This window comes from Panthera onca, chromosome D1, assembly GCF_046562875.1.
Source record: "Panthera onca isolate mPanOnc1 chromosome D1, mPanOnc1 haplotype 2, whole genome shotgun sequence".
NCBI lineage: Eukaryota > Metazoa > Chordata > Mammalia > Carnivora > Felidae > Panthera > Panthera onca.
Window position 1 is genome coordinate 19,383,067 of NC_138348.1, and position 19,981 is coordinate 19,403,047.

Below are 19,981 nucleotides of genomic sequence, written 5' to 3' on the forward strand. Positions count from 1 at the left end.
GAAGTACTGTGAAATGCTTCTTGCAGCATGATGCCAGTGTGAAGGCTGACTGGAGAGTGGAATAAAGCAGTGCCACACCCCAAGAGCTTCATCACACTTTGCAAACCCCTACCAAGACCTGGGGTACAGTTTGACTGAATGGAGTTGGCAAACCTCACCCATTCTGTTGCTTCATCATCTTCACTTCTGCAGTCTCCATAGCAAGAGCTTCTGGCCACTCCATCCTGGGGACCCTTCTTCAGTACGCGTATCCCCTGCAAGTCTAGACGCCGCCCTTTCATCTCCAGTGCTCCCCCAAAGCCTTCCAGAGGCCATGCCTGTTGAAATTCGTCCACCAGAGCCAGTATCTCTTCAGACATTTTTGTTTCATCTGAATTCTCCATCTCATCAGAACCATTGCTCTCCTCAACCACTGTACCTGAAATTCAAGTGCCCACATGTTATTAAAAATTAGATAGTACTCACTCAAGTACTTGAATGACTCCAACCTCGCTTTTTGAGAAGCTTTGGTCCTGCCTAGAGGAACTTCTATAGCCCACCCTCATAATAAAAATACCATTCATCATCTTCAAAATTCATAATAAAACACCATCTTTGTTGTGTAGCTTTGTCAAAAGGCTGGATGAAAACAACAGCAGCAGCAAGATGCCTGAGAGGCATAGAATATGTCACTAGTGAGCATGAGGATGGCTATTTTATATACGTATTTAAAAAAAAAAAAAGACCAACTTGCTTTAGATATAAGACACAGGTGGCAAAGATGAACTTTGTTATGATGTTATTTATTGAATAGGTGGGATTATTGAAACTTTATTCAAATAGCATATGAAATATCATAGACGTATATCCAGGCCATACCGTCTAATTGCCTTAACTGAATGATGATTTAATGGGAAATTATCCTAATTCCACATTTCAGAGTCCCATTTTCACTAATGGCTATGTATAAGAAATAATAATAAACTAGTGTAATTTTTTTTTTTTTTTTTTTTTGTAAAATGGTTATCAAGACATTATTTGTTATGTTGCTCAAGTTTCTTACGTAAAGACTTCCATGGATGCTCCCCAGTGCAATGGCCTAGAAAACTTCTCTCTCCTGAGAAGTCAGTGCGTCCACTGTTCTACATTAAAGGTTACACAACCCTATAGGTTCCCCTCTGTACCTAGATAATTAGAAAGCTCAGGGCAAAAATTCATCTGAGTTTCTTAACATAATGCTTTCCTTTTGTAAAAAAATAAATAAACCTTAGTATTTAACTTTTGTTATTTTGAATTGATGGCTGACTCTTATATTGTGTGCTCCATGAAAGCCATTTCCATTCCTTTCTGGAAATAGGGTACAAAAACAAATAAAACGGAATGCCTCCTTTCGTAAGGTCACCGGACGACGACCTGAGAGCTTGGGGTTGATTGCTTACAAAATGCCAGTCTATGTTATTCTGGTTAAGTTATCCCAATAACCTTAGGTGGTAATTCTGGCTTGTTCAGTGATTTAGAACATGGTATTAATAAGGCCAAGGTCAGGAATCTCATATCCATATTGACCAGACCTATACCCATAGTGAGTAACCCACATGAGAAATGTATAGTATTAGTCTCTGAGGAGGCGTGGGGTGAGAAAGATGTCTGACCACAAGGCTAAAAGCAATGTAAAGCTTTGAGCCCTACTCACATGAGGTCTGCAGTGTCAACCTTGACTCTGGTGGCATCTCTATCTTCCATCCCACTTTCTATTCCGGAAAGTAGGAAGGTCTGTTGTCAGGCTGGGAATCCCACTAGAAATCTGTTATTCTTTCTTGAAAAAGTTTACCGCTTCTCCATTTAACAAGTGACTTGGAAATATACTGCTCTCCTTTCAGGTAAGTGTCTTTTAGGTTTTTTGAACCAATCTGCTGGTTTTTATTGCTTATTATTATCATTATTATTAATGAAGTTCTGAAAAAAGCATGAAGTAAAATAGGGGTTTGTAAAAGCATTTTCTTTGGGATATTCAGATAAAAATGGTTGGTAACTTGTCTAAATTACGTAGCAAGTAGTATAAATGTAGGGTTGACAACGAGTTCTACTTTTCAGTTTCTATCTTGTTTGCTACTATATCCTGAATGTCCAACATTGTACCTGACACTTAATAGGTGCGGTTGTAGGATGAACGAATGGAATTCAGGAATAATTTGGTTTGTGAGGTTCTTGAGGATCTGCTGCTCCTACTTTTGTCTTGTCCTGCTGGCAATTAAAGACTTTTTAAAGTCTAAGGTTTACCTTGTCATGGGTTAAAAGCAGGCGCCATGTCTCTAACAGAGTCTGGCATACTATATGATTTACAAATTTCTCAGTAGCTAACTCAGAAAAGCAGTTGGACAGGGCTATTGTAGGGACCCTAAAAAGCAACTTAATTAGAAGAATGGCCTGCCGTCTGACTTGTAGCAACAGAATTCTAAGTATTCCTCATGTTATTTTAGCTTCCTCTCCTTCCTTCTCCTATGGCTATCATGGGATTCCTTGTACCTGGTCCTGAGACAGGAAAGGGTTTTTGATAGATCTGGCTGCAGCCAAGAGTATGGGCTTAAAGAAAAGTGGCTTCTGGCCAAAGGTAGACTGCAGGTAACTAATTCCCCAGTGTATAGTTAGAGCTGCATAGGGATGCTGTGTTTGGAAGCCTTATTTCCATTTCCATTATTTCCACTACTGCTATTTAGAAAGCATTCTAAATAAATGAACTTGTTCAGTTGCAAAGAGCTCTGCAAGCCCAGGTCCAAAGGCTAATGCTCCCCTATGCCCATACCATACGGTAATATCTATCATTATTAAAAAGTTCTTAGAGACAGGGCCTTTCATTGATGGAGATCAGTATTCCAGTCAAGAGAGACTATGGAACTTGCTGCAGGCTTTCCCTGCTGGCAGCCATTAATCCTTTTCAAAGGCTGCAGGGGTTGGGGTAGTAGCAATTCCTAAAGAACAGTGCTAAATAAAGGTGAGGAATGGGGAGATCAAACTGTGCTATGAGTTTTAAACAATAAATCAATCTTTATTTATTTAGAGCTTACTATGTGCCTATTTCCATGCTATGAGATAGAGAATCTGACTCTGAGGTATTAAATACAGTTGAACAACATGGGGATTAGGAGTGCTGACCCCTGCACAGTCGAAAATCCACACATAACTTTTGACTCTCCAAAAACTTAACTACAAATAGTCTACTGCTGACCGGAAGGAAGCCTTACTGATAACATAAACAGTTGATTAACATGTATTTTGTATGTTATGGGTGTCACATACTATATTCTTATAATAAAGTAAGTTAAAAATGTTATTAAGAACATAATAAGGGAAAAAATACATTTACAGTACTATATAGTATTTACTGAAAAGAAAATCTGTGTGTAAGTGGATGTATGCAGTTCAAAGCCGTGTTGTTCAAGGATCGACTGTATAATCAATTTGGAGACACAAAACTATATACATTAAACAATCAGAGAGCAATTACATTTAAATATTTTTTTTCCAGAGGAAAAGCATAATTGAGTGCGGTCACAACATGCTTCTTAGAGGAAGGCAGGCTAGTGAGGCAGGATTTAGACAGACAGAGGCCCGGGGAGGGCACTCCCCAGAGGGAGGAGCATATGAATATATATACTCTCACACCCATATGTACAAATACTGCAGGTGTAAGGAAGAACGTATGTGAAGGCATTACTACTTTCACAAGAATTAGAACAAAGAATGTATACAGATGATCTCAGCAAACAAGATACTTAGGGAAGGTAGGTGAATACTGAGGATATCTGGGAAAGTCGGGAGAAAGACTAAGCGTAAAGGGAGCCTCTTGTTTGTCTAGCAGAAGAATAACAAGATGAGAGCCACAGTGTTTGTGAAGGTTAGAGTGGTAAATCACTTGGCATGACTGGGGGTGGAGAAGGAAGACAGAGGACAAAGAGACCAATTAGAAAGGTATTTCAACAATCTATATATAAAGTTATTTAAAGGGAAACGGGCTTAGGGTGAGGTTTGTAAAAGGGGAATTAAGACAATTTTTTTCAATGTTTATTTTTTCAGAGAGAGAGACAGACAGACAGACAGACACAGAACCTGAAGCAGGCTCCAGGCTCTGACCTGTCAGCACAGAGCCTGATGCAGGACTTGAACTCATAAACCGTGAGATCATAACCTGAGCCTAAGTCAGACACTTAACAGACTAAGCCACGTAGATACCCCTGTAAAAGGGAAAATTTAAAAAGGGAGGGGAAAGAGGTACGTGGTATTTCAGTGGAGAAAAATGGAATTTGGTGGTTAAATGGATATCATAACAAAGAATAGCGTAAGTTCAAAGATGATTTCAGGATTTCAAAGCCTAATGTGAAATAATGATATTTTTTTACTATGTGAAGTTTCTAAAAAAAATTATTACTTATTTATTTTGAGAGAGAGAGAGCATAAGCGGGTGGGGGGAGGGGTGCAAGAGAAAGGGAGAGAGAGAATCCCAAGCAGGTTCCATGTTGTTGGTGCAAAGCCCGACACAAGGCTCTCTATCTCACGAATCTGCAAGATCATGACCTGAGCCAAAAACCAATAGTCTGACTCTCAACCGACTGAGCCACCCAGGCGCTCCTACTATATGAAGTTTTAGAATCTGTGAAAATGTAAACAATGCTGTTTACAAAGACTACGGAATTAGGAAAGGGCAACAGGATACAACATGTTGGGATTTCAGACACTTACTAATAAATTCATTTAAGCATTTGTTGCTTGTGTCCAAAAATGTGCTGAGAGCTCGGAATAGAACATCTCATGTAGCTTATGGTCTAGGTTAGAATGGATGGAGGAGCATAGCTCCAGGCATTGTCTACTAAGCAGCTGGAAATACAGAATGCAGGTCTGGAGAGAGGTCTGGACTATAGTGGGATCTCAGAACGTTTTAAATTATACTTGAAAGTAAGAATAAAAAGTAAATATTAGGATTTCTGCTTATGGGACAGATGGTATGTTATAAACTGAAAACAGAGAAACTGAGATCAATATCTCTATTATTTTCTTTACCTTCGTTAACATGTACCATTTTCATATTGGAAAAAGGAGAATAAATATTATGAAGTGAAGAGACTGCAAGCACCCACAGTGAGGCTCAGATGAGTTCATGTTTTCTCACTTGAGAAATCCTATCTCAGAATATTAGGAAAATTTAGAGTTGAGTTTGAGCCGTGTCAGGTAATCTGTTAAGAATCACAGGGACTAGCAGAAGTGTTGAGAGACGGAGAGAAGCATATGTAGTCCTGAATTTAAAAGGAAAAAAAAATCTGATAAAAAGAAAAAGAAAGAGAAGTGGGGGGGGGGGGAGGAGGGGAGACGTAGGGAAAGAGGAGGGGGTGGAAGAAGAGGAAGAGGAGAAAGAGGAAAAGGAGGTGGAAGGAGAAGAAAAAGAAGTCCAGCATAATCTTGCAATGTTCCAGATACACCTGGAGATTCAGGGTTAAGTGTGAGCGCCTCAGTTTAAGAGATTTTCAAAGCAGAGCACATTCACAGAAAAGCGACTTGGTGAGAGTACCCAAAATCATATTAAATTTTTTTTTTTTTTTTTTCAACGTTTTTTATTTATTTTTGGGACAGAGAGAGACAGAGCATGAACGGGGGAGGGGCAGAGAGAGAGGGAGACACAGAATCGGAAACAGGCTCCAGGCTCCGAGCCATCAGCCCAGAGCCTGACGCGGGGCTTGAACTCACAGACCGCGAGATCGTGACCTGGCTGAAGTCGGACGCTTAACCGACTGCGCCACCCAGGCGCCCCCCAAAATCATATTAAATGGAAGACTAAAGAAACCAAAGGTGATCCCATCGAAGGAACAGTAGCTGATATACTGCACACAAAAAAATCAAGCTTGAAAAATATTTTGCTAGAAAGATTTTTTTTTTTTAAATTTTGGAGAGATTACTTTGAGAGTGGTAAGGTACTAAAAGGCCTAACAGGAGCTGTTCAAGGAAATGAGGACATTTAGCTGAAGGAAACAAAAACATGGAGGGGCAGGGTAGGTAGGAAAAGAATCATCTTTAAATGTGATATTGATGAGACACAAGACTGACTTTGTGAGCTTCAGGACCAGAGATGAGAAACCACATTTTAGCTCAATATTAGGAAAGACTTTCGAACAACCAGAAAATGGAATGGGCTGCCAAGGGGAGACTGAGCTCCCTTTGACTGCAGCAGAAGCTGAAGCCCCACAATGAATCATTGAGAGGGAGTGGGACATCAGAAGAGGAGTAAAAGAAAGTGACTGTACTGGGTGAGAAACAGTATTAATAATCTTGGAAGGGAGATTCATTTCAAGAAGAGTTTTAGGGAGCAGAGGATGAAAAGGTGAGTTCTACATTCAAAACAGAACAGATTGACAGTACACAGAGGTAAAGATCACACATTCAAAGAGATGACCAGCAACAAAAAAGTCCCTCCTTCAAAATCTGACTCAAAACATCTCTTCTAGAAAATCTTGCATGATTAATACCAACAGGCTGGAGTACTAGACTGTGGTTTCTGAAGCCACCCAGGGCACATTCTACCTTTGAAAATGATACCAGAGAGAAATACATCCCTCTGTTTCACAAAATAAGAAGAGTATACTGTGAAATTAGACACATTTGTTTTTAAATAAGGACTCCACCACCATAAGACCTTGGGCAATTCTGTCTTGAGTTCTAGAATTTTCCTTAAAAGGCAGTGATCTGGGGGCACCTGGGTGGCTCAGCTGGTTGAGCATCTGACTCTTGATTTCGGCTCAGGTCATGATCTCTGGGTTCATGAGATTGAGCCCTGCGTCCAGCTCTATGCCGACAGCACAGAGCCGGCTTGGGATTCTCTCTCCCCCTCTCTCACTGCCCCTCCCCTGCTCATACTCTCTCTCTCAATCTCTCTCAAAATAAATGAATAAACTTAAAAAAAAAAAAAGGCAGTGATCTGCTTCTGAAGTCATAGTGTAAAGCTGCAGACTACCTTAAGATTTAATGCATAAACAATGGCGTAATACTTAAAGCCAGTAATCACAAAGCACAAAAGGTTTAAATGAAATCACTCAGACTCGGTAGGTAAGAAAATGATTCACTTCTGAGAAGACGACACCAAGTCATCAGTTTTGATTTGCACCAATGACGTTCTTCCTTCTTTGAGCGGGGTCAGTATAGCAAGAGAAAACTAGGAATTTCAAGAGGATAACTCAGAAAAGCATATAATCTTTCCTGGAACAACTCTTGTGCAAATGCCAGGGCTCCCTTTAACTGCACAGATGTTTTCTGAGCAGATACTGTGTATATGTACTTGTGAGGACTGTGGCTCACAAGCAGCCTCTAACAGATGCAATAGAGTCATACTTATGTGTACAGAAGTGAACATTTACTGACTTCCAACTGTGTACCGGGCTCTAAAATAAATGTTTCCGTTATTTCATTTAAATACTAATCACTTGAGGCATTTTTTTGTTTAGTTTCAAATTAAAGAGGTAAGGGAAGCTCAGAAAGATAAGTAACTTGCCCAAGATTTATCAACTAGTTAGTGGTGGAGCAAGGACATGGTAGCATTATTTCCAACTACAAAACCTATGTTCTTCCTTCTACAGCTAAGGCTTACGGGGAGGAATTTTGTACTAGATGATGAAGTATTAAAGCAGTGGTTTCCAAATGTTAATCAGTGACACAGTTTGTACCAATCCTTAGTAAAATGAGAAACAGAAAAAGGGTACGTACATAGAGTTATAACACACACACACACACACACACACACACACACACACACACACATCCATCCAGACACAAGTTTTTGTTGTAAGGTTGCCAACTGTCCATTTTTGAAAAAGACTGACCTTTATTCTGAGATCGTCTTTGTTACTTTTTGACATTAAAATTTTATTCTATAAAATAATGGTGACAGCACATGCTAGTTTTCTTTAAAAATGACCTCACCAACTGAAAAATAAGTTCTAATGCATCAACCCCCGATTTCTGAGACCCACAGGCAAATGTATGGGATCAGAAGACCTGAGGATGATCAGAAGACCTGAGGATGAGTTTCAATTTTCTCATCTATAAGATGGGCTTGATAATAATACCTATTTCACATGGTTAATACATAATTCGTAAGTCTGCCAATTATAGATCTGTACTGCCAAAGCGAGCACATAAATTTTGTAAATTATAAAGTATCACAGAAAGGCAGTCATTTTCATACATTTATGGTTACTTATGTTTATAATAAATTTATTTGTACTTCTTTAAATTTTCCTCCAAAAACAGAATTTTCAAAAATTCTTAACGTCTATGCTTGGCTTTTATTACAACACACTACTTGCATTAGAAAATGGGAGTTTTTCTCACTCTGCTAACCACATTATAAGAAGCCTGCTGGCATGAATATACTAACATACCACGAATGAAGTCCCGGTGGACTTGTCAGTATCTAGGGAAAAGAAGAAGGTACTCCCAGAATTTAGACATATAGCAAAGAAAAGTTAGTACCTGAGAGTGAACTAGTAAGAGTCATCATCACACTATGGATTGAATTAGCAATCTGAAAAGGAACCACCCTAAGAGATAGTCTGCCCGATGTTGAAGGGACGTGGAAAAGCTCCCATCTCAGCCAGGGCAACCATACTGCCTTTCCAGGACGGGATGGGACAACTCCATGGGGAACATGAGACTAAAGAAACTTAGGCACTAGGTTATAATCTGTCTCAAGCAATAATGTACTACCCAGAAAATGGGGAGACAAACAGTAAGGTTCTGGTTGGGTTTTATTCTGAATTATCCTAGGAAAAAAGACTCTAATTTGGTAGTCATGAGCATTCTGGTCACTAGGGAGCTATATTATATTGGAATAGGAACAGTTTGTATAAATTGAATAAAATACCCCTTAACATCACTCAGTTTCATTTCTGGTGATTCTGAGTTTATCAAGCAACTTCATGATGTCCATTTGGTTATGTGGGTACCTGATGCCAGAAGGAGACATGAGGCTGTCAGGCACCAGAGAGGAGTAGCTCCCTTGTAAATTAACAAAACAACTACCCAGTTTAAGAATCCACCTCTTTTGAATTGGTAAATAGAAATTTGTTTCCTTAAAGCCCAATGATTTCTGACAGAACTGATGCAACTAATTTTCTAAACCTGCAAAGGGGAAGGTCACGACTTCTCTTTTAAGGTCGAGCTTGCTTCTTGTAGACATCCTTTATATATATATATATATATATATATATATATACACACATACACACACATATGTATATATATATATATATATATATATATATATACACACATATATATACATATATATATATAATACCACTTAGAAGGAAACACAGATTTTGTAATTGCTAAATATGTTAATCCAACCTACACAGGAAGGCAAATGCCACATCTCATTACTTGAATATGTTTATGGTACACAGAAATAACAGTAATATAGGACATGACATATAAGAATTTCATAGTCTGATGGGAGACAAGACACACAAGCATCATACTGTATGAAATGTGCCCTGAAAAAAAAGTGGGAACAAGACAGCACATGGAGCAGCTAAGTGCTTGGAGACCTTTGTGAATGCTTCACCGAAGAGGTGACGTTTAAGCTGGATCTTGGAGATGCACAACAGTCATCCGTATAAAGCAAAAAATACACAGGGGCCATTCCCAGCCTGTGCAGACATGGAGACTCAAAAGCATGGCATGTGAGGGAAATGGTAAAAGGACTGTACATCCTGCTATGTAGAATACTAGTAGATGGTAATCTTGGAGACAAAACTAAGGACCAAACTGCTTCCTATCCCTCACTATGGTACCTGGACTCTTCCTATAGGTAATAGAGAACCACTGAAAAATTTAAACACAGCAACTTACCTGATCAGATCTTATTTTTTTTTTTAAATTTTTTAAATGTTTTATTTATTTTTAAGACAGACAGAGCATGAGTGGGGAGGGGCAGAGAGAGAGGGGGACACAGAATCTAAAGCAGGCTCCAGGCTCTGAGCTGTCAGCACAGAGCCCGAAGCAGGGCTCAAACTCACGAACTGTGAGATCATGACCTGAGCCGAAGTTGGACACTTAACCAACTGAGCCACCCAGGTGTCCCGATCAGCTCTTATTTTAGAAACAACTCTTTGGACACACAATACATTGGTAACAGGGACTGCTTCTGCTTTTTAAATATTATACCATTTACATGTATTATCTCTCTCCTACACACACACACACACACACACACACACACACACACACTCCATACACAGACTAAAGTAAAGGACTAGATACTGGGAACTCAATTATGAAGCTATTGCAATAGCCCAAGCAGAAATGAAAAAAGTCTGAATTCAGGCAGTGGCAGGAAGAATAGATGAAGAGACAAACAGATGCAACAGGTCTTGGATACAGTGGTGACTGCTGAGTTGTGATGCCATTAACAGACAGCAGGGATATAGGAATTAGAAGCAGTTCAAGAAATAGGGTGAAAATGAGAACAAGCTCAATTTTGGATATATGAAATTTGAAGTGCCTATTGTACATCTAGATAGAGACCACTAAAAAAGTGGAACTAAGATCTAGAGTTGTAGAGAATGTCCCAGCTGAAAATACAGAGTTGGAGTCACTGATATATTCCAAAGTATCTGAGACACCAGATACAAGAGATACAAGAGATAACACAGAGGGATAAGAAGAGGGATAAGAAAAAAAGGCCAAGGTTGAGATCCTGTGTATGTAACCTAACAAATAAGGGGTAAAGAAATTAAGTGAAATAAGTGAAAGAAATTGCAGATGTCCTGAGGACAGGAAGGGAGCCAAGAGCAACTGATATCCCAGAAGCCAAGAGGAAAAGGAAGAGAGTTTCAAGGAGTGGGGAGCTGTGCAAAGATCCAAATGCAGCAAAGTGGTTAAGCAGGATGAGTACTAAAAAGTCATTCAATTTGGCAATTACGCATTGACCGATAATGTTAAGAACTGTTCAGTATAGCATAGCTCAAAATGTGGCCACAGAATTTTAGGAGAGGCCCTGGTATGTCTATTATTCCAAATCTTTAAATGTTATTGGGTTAGTGTAAATACAAGTGATCTTGTTTTTTTTCAATGACTTACTCAGTAGACTACTGATATTAAGAAGAAAGACTGGTATATAAATGAAGCAAGTCTGTTCTAGCAAAAGACAACACTGAGGTGGAAGGAAAAAGAAGTATGAAGAGCTTTTTTTACATGATAAAAACCTCTACCTCACCACCTGTGGGTCACCTCATAATTCTACAATATAATGAGTTAAAAGAAGGAAACTACTGAGAGTAGAGAAAAGCCTAAACTCGAAGCTTGAGAGTTGATTTTATTCCAGAAGCACAGCTCAGGTCAAATCAACTTACTTTCAAGTCTAAGGGCATCTGAGTCCCTCCCTGAATTCTCAACAGAGAGTACAGGGTCCTCCTCTGTTCCTGTCTCAGAGGGCTCTTCTTCAGCAGCATCCAGTGACTGTGAGTTGTCAAAATATTTCTGTTTGTCATGGCTGTTGTCCAGGGTTTTCTCATGACAATTACCTCAATGACAAGAGACACAAAGACAGCACATTAGAAACATCTCTCTTAGGTAGTCCCATGGCTCAAGGTCTTCAAGTATCAGGAAGAACAAAAAGATGATAGTGTCAGTTCTTCTCCAGCAGAACACACAAAAATCCGTGAGCTGGCACCCTGAGCCAGATCATGATTGCGACTCAAGATCGTTTCACCTGCAAGGCTATTGTAAGAACCAAGTATTTGGGGGATAAAAAGTTATGACAACAAAGATCACATCCCAAAGATCTCATTCCATTTATAATGAATAACTTAGAAACATTTCTTTGAAAGTCAAAAACATCACAAAAAAGTAGTTTTCCTTCTATTTGCTTTTCAAAGGTGAGAAATGACAGATTAGTACCCGGATAAGTCTGGAGGTAGATGAACTATAGCACAGAAATAATACCGTTCCTGCATTACAGCTTAAAATGAAAGATATATCAAAAGGCAACAGATTATAAATTAAAAACCAAGGACTTAAAGAGGGATGGTGGTGGCAGAGAATCCATGTTCAAGACTGTAATATCACAAAGATGCTGATTTTTCTTTTGGAAAACAAATTCTGGTCGTGTAAAGATTTACTTAAGTGTAAAATGTCACATCTTGAATGCAATCATAGCACTCTCTGATACTGTCTGAAATGTATAGTGAGTCTGACTTCTTACTACAATTTTGCCAGTAAGTTGAAGAGCTCTGACCCTATTAGGGACTGTGTGTTTATATGGATAAAGAGCAACCATCCTGCTCTGCCTGATGGTCATTCTCTAAGGGAATCTATTACGAGGTTGTTGTGTCTGATGTGGCAGTGACCAGGCAATCTGAATAGGACTCCACTTCCTCTCTTATGTTTGATGGGCACTGTCCCTAAAGATATATGTTCAGTGGAAGCCTGCAACTTTCTTCTCACAGGACAAGTCTTTGGGTAAGAGTATCTAAGTAACTTCCCTCCTTTACCAGAACATTCAAACATACTCTAAAGGTTTGCTTTTCTTTTTCTAAAGGTTTATTTTTAATAGAACACTGTCTCAAAGAGATGTATGTATCCAATTAAGCTCTCTCTGCAGCAATGGAAGTACAGTCTCTTTCTGGATTTGAAGACTCCCTTTTAGATTCCATAATTTAGGAAAGCACCTCTCACGCCTTTTCTGTTGTGCCAAAAAAGCATAATGGACTCAAAACCTTTCCCAGCCTACTGAGTTTGGAGTAAAGGGTCTGCATGCTTAAGGAGTCTCTTCCATTTTCCAACTCTACACTATCACACATTTGAGGCTACCATATTTAACAAGGTCATGTCAGAAACCAATTTTTTTGTTTCAGAGGAGCTTTAGCTTTCCAGAAACTTGCAAGCAACTTGGGAACACAGTAAATAGAAGACAACGAACAATAATGAGGCAGCATGGTGTGCAACGTAAGTGCTTCAGAGAAGAGACTTGGAGCAGGCAGAACTTGAATTTTGAAGAATAGATAGGACTTAAAGGGGGAAATACAAGGAGAGCCAACATCTGTTGAATGTTTTGTATGTTTTCTCCTACTTACCCTCAAAAATGCCTTGTGAAATATTAACTTTTATTTTAAAGATAAGGAAACTGAGTCTCAGTGAAATCAAACAACTTGCCTATGGTCAAATAGTAAGTGACTGGTAGATCTAAGATTTTAATAAGTTCTCTCTTAGTAGAAAGCTTCCTGGCTCTCTACCAGCCAATGCTACCTCTTTAGCAGAAAAGAGAAGGTGGCATTCTACGCAGTGAATAATGATGCGTTAAGCAAAGCAACAGGAACAGGAATTCTCATTTGTGTTTGGGAGACGATGAGAAGTACAATTTGAGAGGTGGAAGGTGTTGGGTGTGTGTGTGTGTGCCCATGCAAGGCTGACAGGAAAGATGCTATGATCAATGATAGTCACTTTTTTCCTCCAAATTCTCCTGTGAGAGGACAGAGGTAGTGGATTTGTCTCCACTTCTGTCTTCACCATCCAGTATGTGCAGATTAGATATGGGGAGGTGAAGCATAAGAGCATTAAAATAAAGAAATGACAACAAACAACTGTACACACCCAACTGACTAAAATTTACTATGAAGAACGTCATGCTTCTTAGAGACAACTCTTAATTGGGATATAAATAAGCATGACTATTAAAAACAGACAGAAAATGATGACAGTGATGCTGATAATTTTAAAACATGTTATTCCTAGTGTACATTTTCTGCTTTCAGCTTCGGTGAATTTGCCTCTAAAGCATTTTTCACCTTGACACAGGTTAAGTAAAACACTGTTACAAAAACAAAGGACAAACCTTTAACACTGGAACCCAGCGAAATTCTGTATTTTCTGCAGTTGACTTCCTCCTCTAACCTTTGCATCTCTTATTTTTCTCTCCCACTCTCTTCCCATTATAAAAATTTAATTGGTTTCATCTTTTTAAATGTCTGCAATATTTAAAAATGCCTCATAGGTAATTTATAAGATATGATGTGCATGAATCTAAAATTAGTCCTCCTGCATGACCTCAAACCCAGACACCCTCTTGAAGCAAGCCTTGTGCATTCTAAGAATGTCTTGTCCTCCAATTCAAGAAATTGGGGCCAACATCTGAGGGAGAGAGAGAGAGGGCCGAAGAGGGGATCGGGGAGAACTGGGAATAAAAAGGCAGAATAAGAAGTTTATGTTATAATATTTGTTGGAAGTAGGCAGAATCAAAATGATCAAGTAAAAACTAAATGCTTTAAGGTTAGAGCTGTTAATATTAATTTTCTTAGGCTGACAGTTAAAAGCAGGGTGGCTCAGTGTTCTGGTGTGATTTACATAATTATCTAGGCTAATAATACAAAGTCAAATTGCCTGTTTTTTAAATTGTTCCTTCCAGTTGTCTGAAGGAGAACTGAAGCATTTTGGAAAGAAGGAAAGCTTCAATTCGTTGGGCTGGTATAGGTCTGCCCTAGCTCAAAGGGGAACTGAAGAAAAAGTTGCCCACAGGGGAAAATGTCACCTGTCTTCCTAGCAGAGGTGGACATGATGTCCTCATTAAAGAAACACAAGAAAATATTGGAGAAGGAAAAATGGAAAGATACCTAAGAAGGAACACGTCATCTTCCGTGCATAGGACTATTATTTTTTGCTGAGGCAAAAATGAGGAGATTGTGTAGCTTAAACTAACCTTGAGAGGTAGGATTTCTTTTTCTTTCTTTCTTTTTCTTTTTTTTTAAGGAACTGCATGATTTAAAGAAAGTGTTTTAGATAACAAGGTCCCAGGTGAAAATGGAAACACTTTTCTGCGCTTAATGCTCTATCCTTGCTTACAAAGCGTTTAGCATCTAATTCAAATCTTGGCAGTTTGGTTTTTCTTGGAAGTGGATGAGTACAAGGCAATACTAAGGAAGCACAAAACTCCAAGTAGGGTATTTCTGATTCTAGAACTGCTAGGCGATCTCAGACATATCAACATCCTTTTCTGAGGTTAGAGTGTCACCTGTATAAACTGGATTATTAATATTAACCTACAAGGGTGTTCTGGACAACAACTAAATATTTAATAGGTCTTGTCAAAGTAGAAGTCTCCAAAGGCAAAGGCACAACTTATCCAGTGGCTAAAAAGGTTTTCAGAGTAAACTAAGTTCTCAGGAACTCTTATCATTAGTAAAGCTAAGGAAATCTCCTATTTTTCTCATAATTCTATTTACAAAGGTCTCAGAAGAATATTTTCTAGAGTTGGGTAGCCACTGACTTCTTAAAAAGACTCCTTACCTTCTGAATCTCATAAGTTGTCAGGAGATTCCTGGTTGGGTACCTTAGGATCCCTTCAGGATGAGTTATAATAAAGAAATGCCACAAATAATTGAAAGGCAGCAGAACTTTGGAAGAGCCACATAACTAGAGCTAGTCAAACAGAACTAATAAAGGCTCATGTAATTCTCTTAGCCTTAGACCATAGTGGGTAAGAGCACAGACTGCAGCCAGACTGAGTTCCGATCCTATTTCTACTACTTTCTAGCTGTATAAAGCAGGGCACGTTACTTTTATTCTTTTTGTGTATTAGTTTCTTCATCTGCAAACTGAGTTTCATGATAGTGTCCACTTCACTAAGTTGTTGAGATTGAAATATAAGAAGTGAGACCATGGCCTAGCACATGGTAAGCTATTATTGTTGGCTCTCCGAAAAGCTGCAAAGGAATAAATTATCCCAATGTCATCTCTTTCACCACGGCCTTTTAGCTACAGCCTAACTCAGAATCTCTGGTACGAACAACTGGCTCGAGAAGTTATCAGGGTATCTGCCTAATTTCAACTGCCAACATATGTGCACATGTGTGTGTGTGCACACATGTGTGTGTAGGAGATGTTGAAGGTAGGCAGAGTTGATTTCCACTGGGCTTTTAGAAGAAGACAGCAATTAATCCAGATTACACTGCTTGGCATATCTGAATCCCAAAATATTTAGTACATTTAGGCATTTGCCTCAGTCTGCTCTGTGCTCTCTGAATTCATGGCCTTACAGTATGAGAACAGACTGTAGATCCTATGTTCTCTTCAATCAAAGCTTACCACCTCTCTGCTGCTCCACAGCTTGTGTTAGGTTGTGACACCTTAAAGGCTTGCTCTACTTGCCCCAAATTGTTCTTGTTCTAATGTACTTTCTTTTCCCCCGTACAAGTAAGTGTAATACTTCTATGCTTCCTATTATATACAATGGAGTTTCTGAGACATAAATAAACTGATTTCTAACAGGAACTAGAATTTGACTTTGAATTTGACGTTGCTAAACACAAAGTAACAGATGTTACAAAGATGGCCTTTGTGAATAATGGAATATTCTAAAGATATTCCTACCATCCCTGTTCTAATAGGGTTATATTATACTCTAAAGGCGCCTTTCTTGTGCCTATAGGAAAAGGTACCTTATAGGAGGCATTCTGGTGTATACCACTAAATGTAAGCTACCTGGGTGGAAAATACAGGTAACACTGTCCTCTAAACAGATACGAGTGACTTTTTATAGTATTTGTCTTTCTCCTTACCTTTCTACTCAACTGCACTCAAATTATGCAGCTTTGTAGCCATTTTTTTTTCTGTATATATGTAATTTAGAGACACACTGTGAATGTTTTATTATAATTTTAGCTGCCTCATAATTTCATGATATTTCCCTACTAACCTTTTAGAAAAGGTAGTAAGATAAATCATGAGGTGAACAAAAGTATATCTTTAAGTTGCTCACCACTGCTATGCAAAATTACTTTAAAATATTAGCAGGAAACATTAACTGTGGGTGGTAGGTGGGGCTTGGCACCACACAGAGTTAATAGGTATATTTGATGAAGAAAGAAACCTTTCTGGGAACAGGTAACTTTATGATTTCCACCTCCAGAAGTTGTGACAGAGGTCCTGTAGACATGGTTCCAAAAGGAACATTCCGCAGTATAAATTCAAATCCAGCCTTAGCTGCAGCCTTTCGTACGAACTTGAGGAAATTAACTTACTTCTCTGTGTCTAGATTCTTTATCTGAAATGAGAGGATTCCTGGGAAACTGCCTTAGTGAAACCACTGTGAACAGGAGCACTCAGAGCTCCTGGGTCTGGGTGAGACCTAGCTTGCTGATGACCACACCTAAGAGATGGGTGAGACTGCCTCACCTCCTTTGCCCTCCGCTGCCTCTCCTTAGAAAAACACAAGAGAAATCATTTCAACAGAAGTATCGGCTCCTTAGACTTGTTCTCATTCAGCAATTACTGCCAAATGAATTCTTCGCAGGAGGTTTAAAGTAATGGTTATGTACGGACTGACCTTAAAAGTGCAATGCCAGATAGAAAACAGACCATATTAAAGACTTGAAATCAGCAATTTCAGAATTACATAGGCATTCCCTCCTGGTGAGGTGAATGAGTCAGAAGTAAGTTTAAAAAAGAAAAACTAAGAGGGGGCGCCTGGGTGGCTCAGTGGGTTAAGTGTCTGACTTTGGCTCAGGTCATGATCTCACGATTCGCGAGTCTGAGCCCTGCTTTGGGCTCTGGGTTGACAGCTCGGGAGCCTGGAGCCTGCCTCAGATTCTATGTCTCCCTCTCTCATTCTGCCTCTCCCCTGCCCTTGCCTTCTCTCTCTCTCTCAAAAATAAAACATAAAAGAAAAAAAGACTAAGAAAGAAACCTCTGTGACCTCAAATACAGGTGTGTGTGCGTGTGTGTGTGTGTGTGTGTGTGTGTGTGTGTTTTCCTTTTACTATATATTACAGAGTTGAACTCTCACCTGGGGACCACTTGGTCTACATATGGCAGGGCAATCTGCTTTGTCTAGGGATTGAAATGCACTGGTTGCTGTAGACTTATGCTCCCTGCCTCCATTTACAGGAGAAAAAGGGAGAGCTGGGTGTAAATCTGGCCTGTCTTTCCATGTGGCCTTCTCTTAAGTGACTGTGGCACGGAGGGCAAAGTCAGGGCCAGGTGACACACAGACACCATGACCTGCAGTCTGTGGAAGAAATGACGCCAGTGATGGAATCCAAACTCTCAGCAGCTGTTTCCTCTAGAAATGTGAAAGATCACATTTGACCTCCAAACAAGGGACTTTAAACATTCACCAGAAGCTTACTACAAAATATTTTCCCATGCAGAAAGTCTACTGAAGAAGAAAGAAAATTAACTGCCAAAGCTCTAGCAGTAGTAATAGTAGTAGGAGTAGCAGCAGCAGCACTCCTCTCTGGTTTACCTCAGGAGAGGAAAATTTGTTTTAAGCAAGTATGCTGGGGAAATAAGCCCAACAGATTTTCTCAGACGTAGTGATTTACCCATAAATGATAGTTTTCCAATGAGGGTCAACAAGGACACCTGTTTGCAACTTTCATTAAAAACAGTGCATGCAGGGGCTGAGAGAACGCAGGCTGTAAGATGTTATCAGCTTCTCCTGGACAAGACAGACAATATAATTCCTTCCATCTTCTCCCTCCTCTGGTGTGGGGGCTGCAGACCTGAAAAGCAGATCTATATTTATATGTGTGTATTGAGTGAAGGTTTGGTGTAAAGCATTCTGGGTACACAGTGGGTGGACACAAGTTAAATTACTCTTTATTACTAGGTATTCTCAGTAGTTCAAACTTGAAATATCACTAGCTAATTTGTCACTTAAGTACATTCTATGAGCTAAACAGTGGAAGGAGGGTGTAGAATGCATGGTGGGCCAGAGTATGAAAATGAAAAAAGGATTGGTCCCTGCTCCCAATGAGCTGAAGAAGTCTTGTAGGTGAGCACTGTCTTGTACACAACTATGATGGCAAGACACAGGAGCTGAAGGAGAGGAACAGGGAGAATGATCGGTTACAGATTACTTACAATTAAGGAATCAGGTAAAGCATATGGTAGGATTGGGCTCTGAAGGAAGGGTAAGATTAGGATTTTTGTGGAGGGAAAGCTGCAAAAAACATGAGCAAACACATGGATCCAGGAAAGCAGGATGTGGGTAGTAAAGAAAACAGGCTATCCACAGTATCATCACCATATATTACAGTTTGTTACAATTTTCACTGACTTTGCCAAAGGAAGAATGATATTAGTTTTTATGTGGTCAGAGAGTTTAAATTCAGCACATCTATTTGAGTTAACCACACACAGTTGAGTTGGTCTTACTCAAGTCTTAATACTTAGAATAAGCCTACAAACAGGAGATAGGGGGAAGGACTTAGATTTCCTAGCTACCCACAACTTGGGGGGTTTATCATTTGCCTCTCTTTTCTCCTGCTGCAAGTGAATGGTCACTTGGTGATGTCGAGGAAAGGAATCTAGTGGGGAAAACCAATAGACCTTAACTCTAGTCCTCTTCCTCGAGCTATTCATGGAGCCACAGACATATGCTTGGTGGGGAAGGGACCTACCATCAGAAGCACTTGTTGGGCATTATCAAGCTTGCCTTTTTCCTACTGCAAGTGTATTATGCTAGGTCAAAGCTAATAAGATCTCAAAGGCTACTTGGTCTTTTTTATTTCTCAGATTAAGTGAATTATCCAGATGTATTTAAATGAGAACCCAAGACCCTAGTATTTCCAGAATCGATAAGGGTTTGAACCTAGTAATAGCTCATATGGCTCAGATATGAAAAGAAAGAGTGTTAACAACTGTCCTTTTCATTGGCATGGGTACTGAGTATGATATTTAAACCAAGGTTTTGTTTTATTTTTAAAGGATACTTAAGTCCCTCTACCACACAACATTTTGAGTAAGGCCTTATGGATTTCAGAAACAAAGTTCCCTAGATGACTGACTTCACTTCAGGTGATGTGATGACTGACTTCACTTCAAGGTTCACTTTCCTAGATGCAAACCTCACTTCATATGTATGGGATTAAAACAAGCAGTCTGATTTGAGCATATATGTAAGTACATATAGCCAGTGCACTAAATCAAGTAAAAAAGCTAAGAGAAATAAATGGTGGCATTATAC

At 39.3% G+C, this 19,981-nt stretch overlaps 1 protein-coding gene across 2 annotated transcripts in view; it reads right to left on the minus strand.

Moving 5' to 3' along the window:
• Positions 1-19,981, minus strand: part of TTC17 (tetratricopeptide repeat domain 17) — a 131,382-nt gene that overhangs the window by 45,942 nt on the left and 65,459 nt on the right. The window contains exons 17-18 of one of the 2 annotated variants that reach the window (XM_060606431.3): positions 11,373-11,543; positions 159-418 (exon numbers count right to left, since the gene is read on the minus strand). In XM_060606431.3, coding sequence (XP_060462414.3) covers positions 159-418; positions 11,373-11,543 — 431 coding nt within the window. The remainder of the gene's footprint in view (positions 1-158; positions 419-11,372; positions 11,544-19,981) is intronic. The other variant, XM_060606433.3, reaches the window with a different exon arrangement.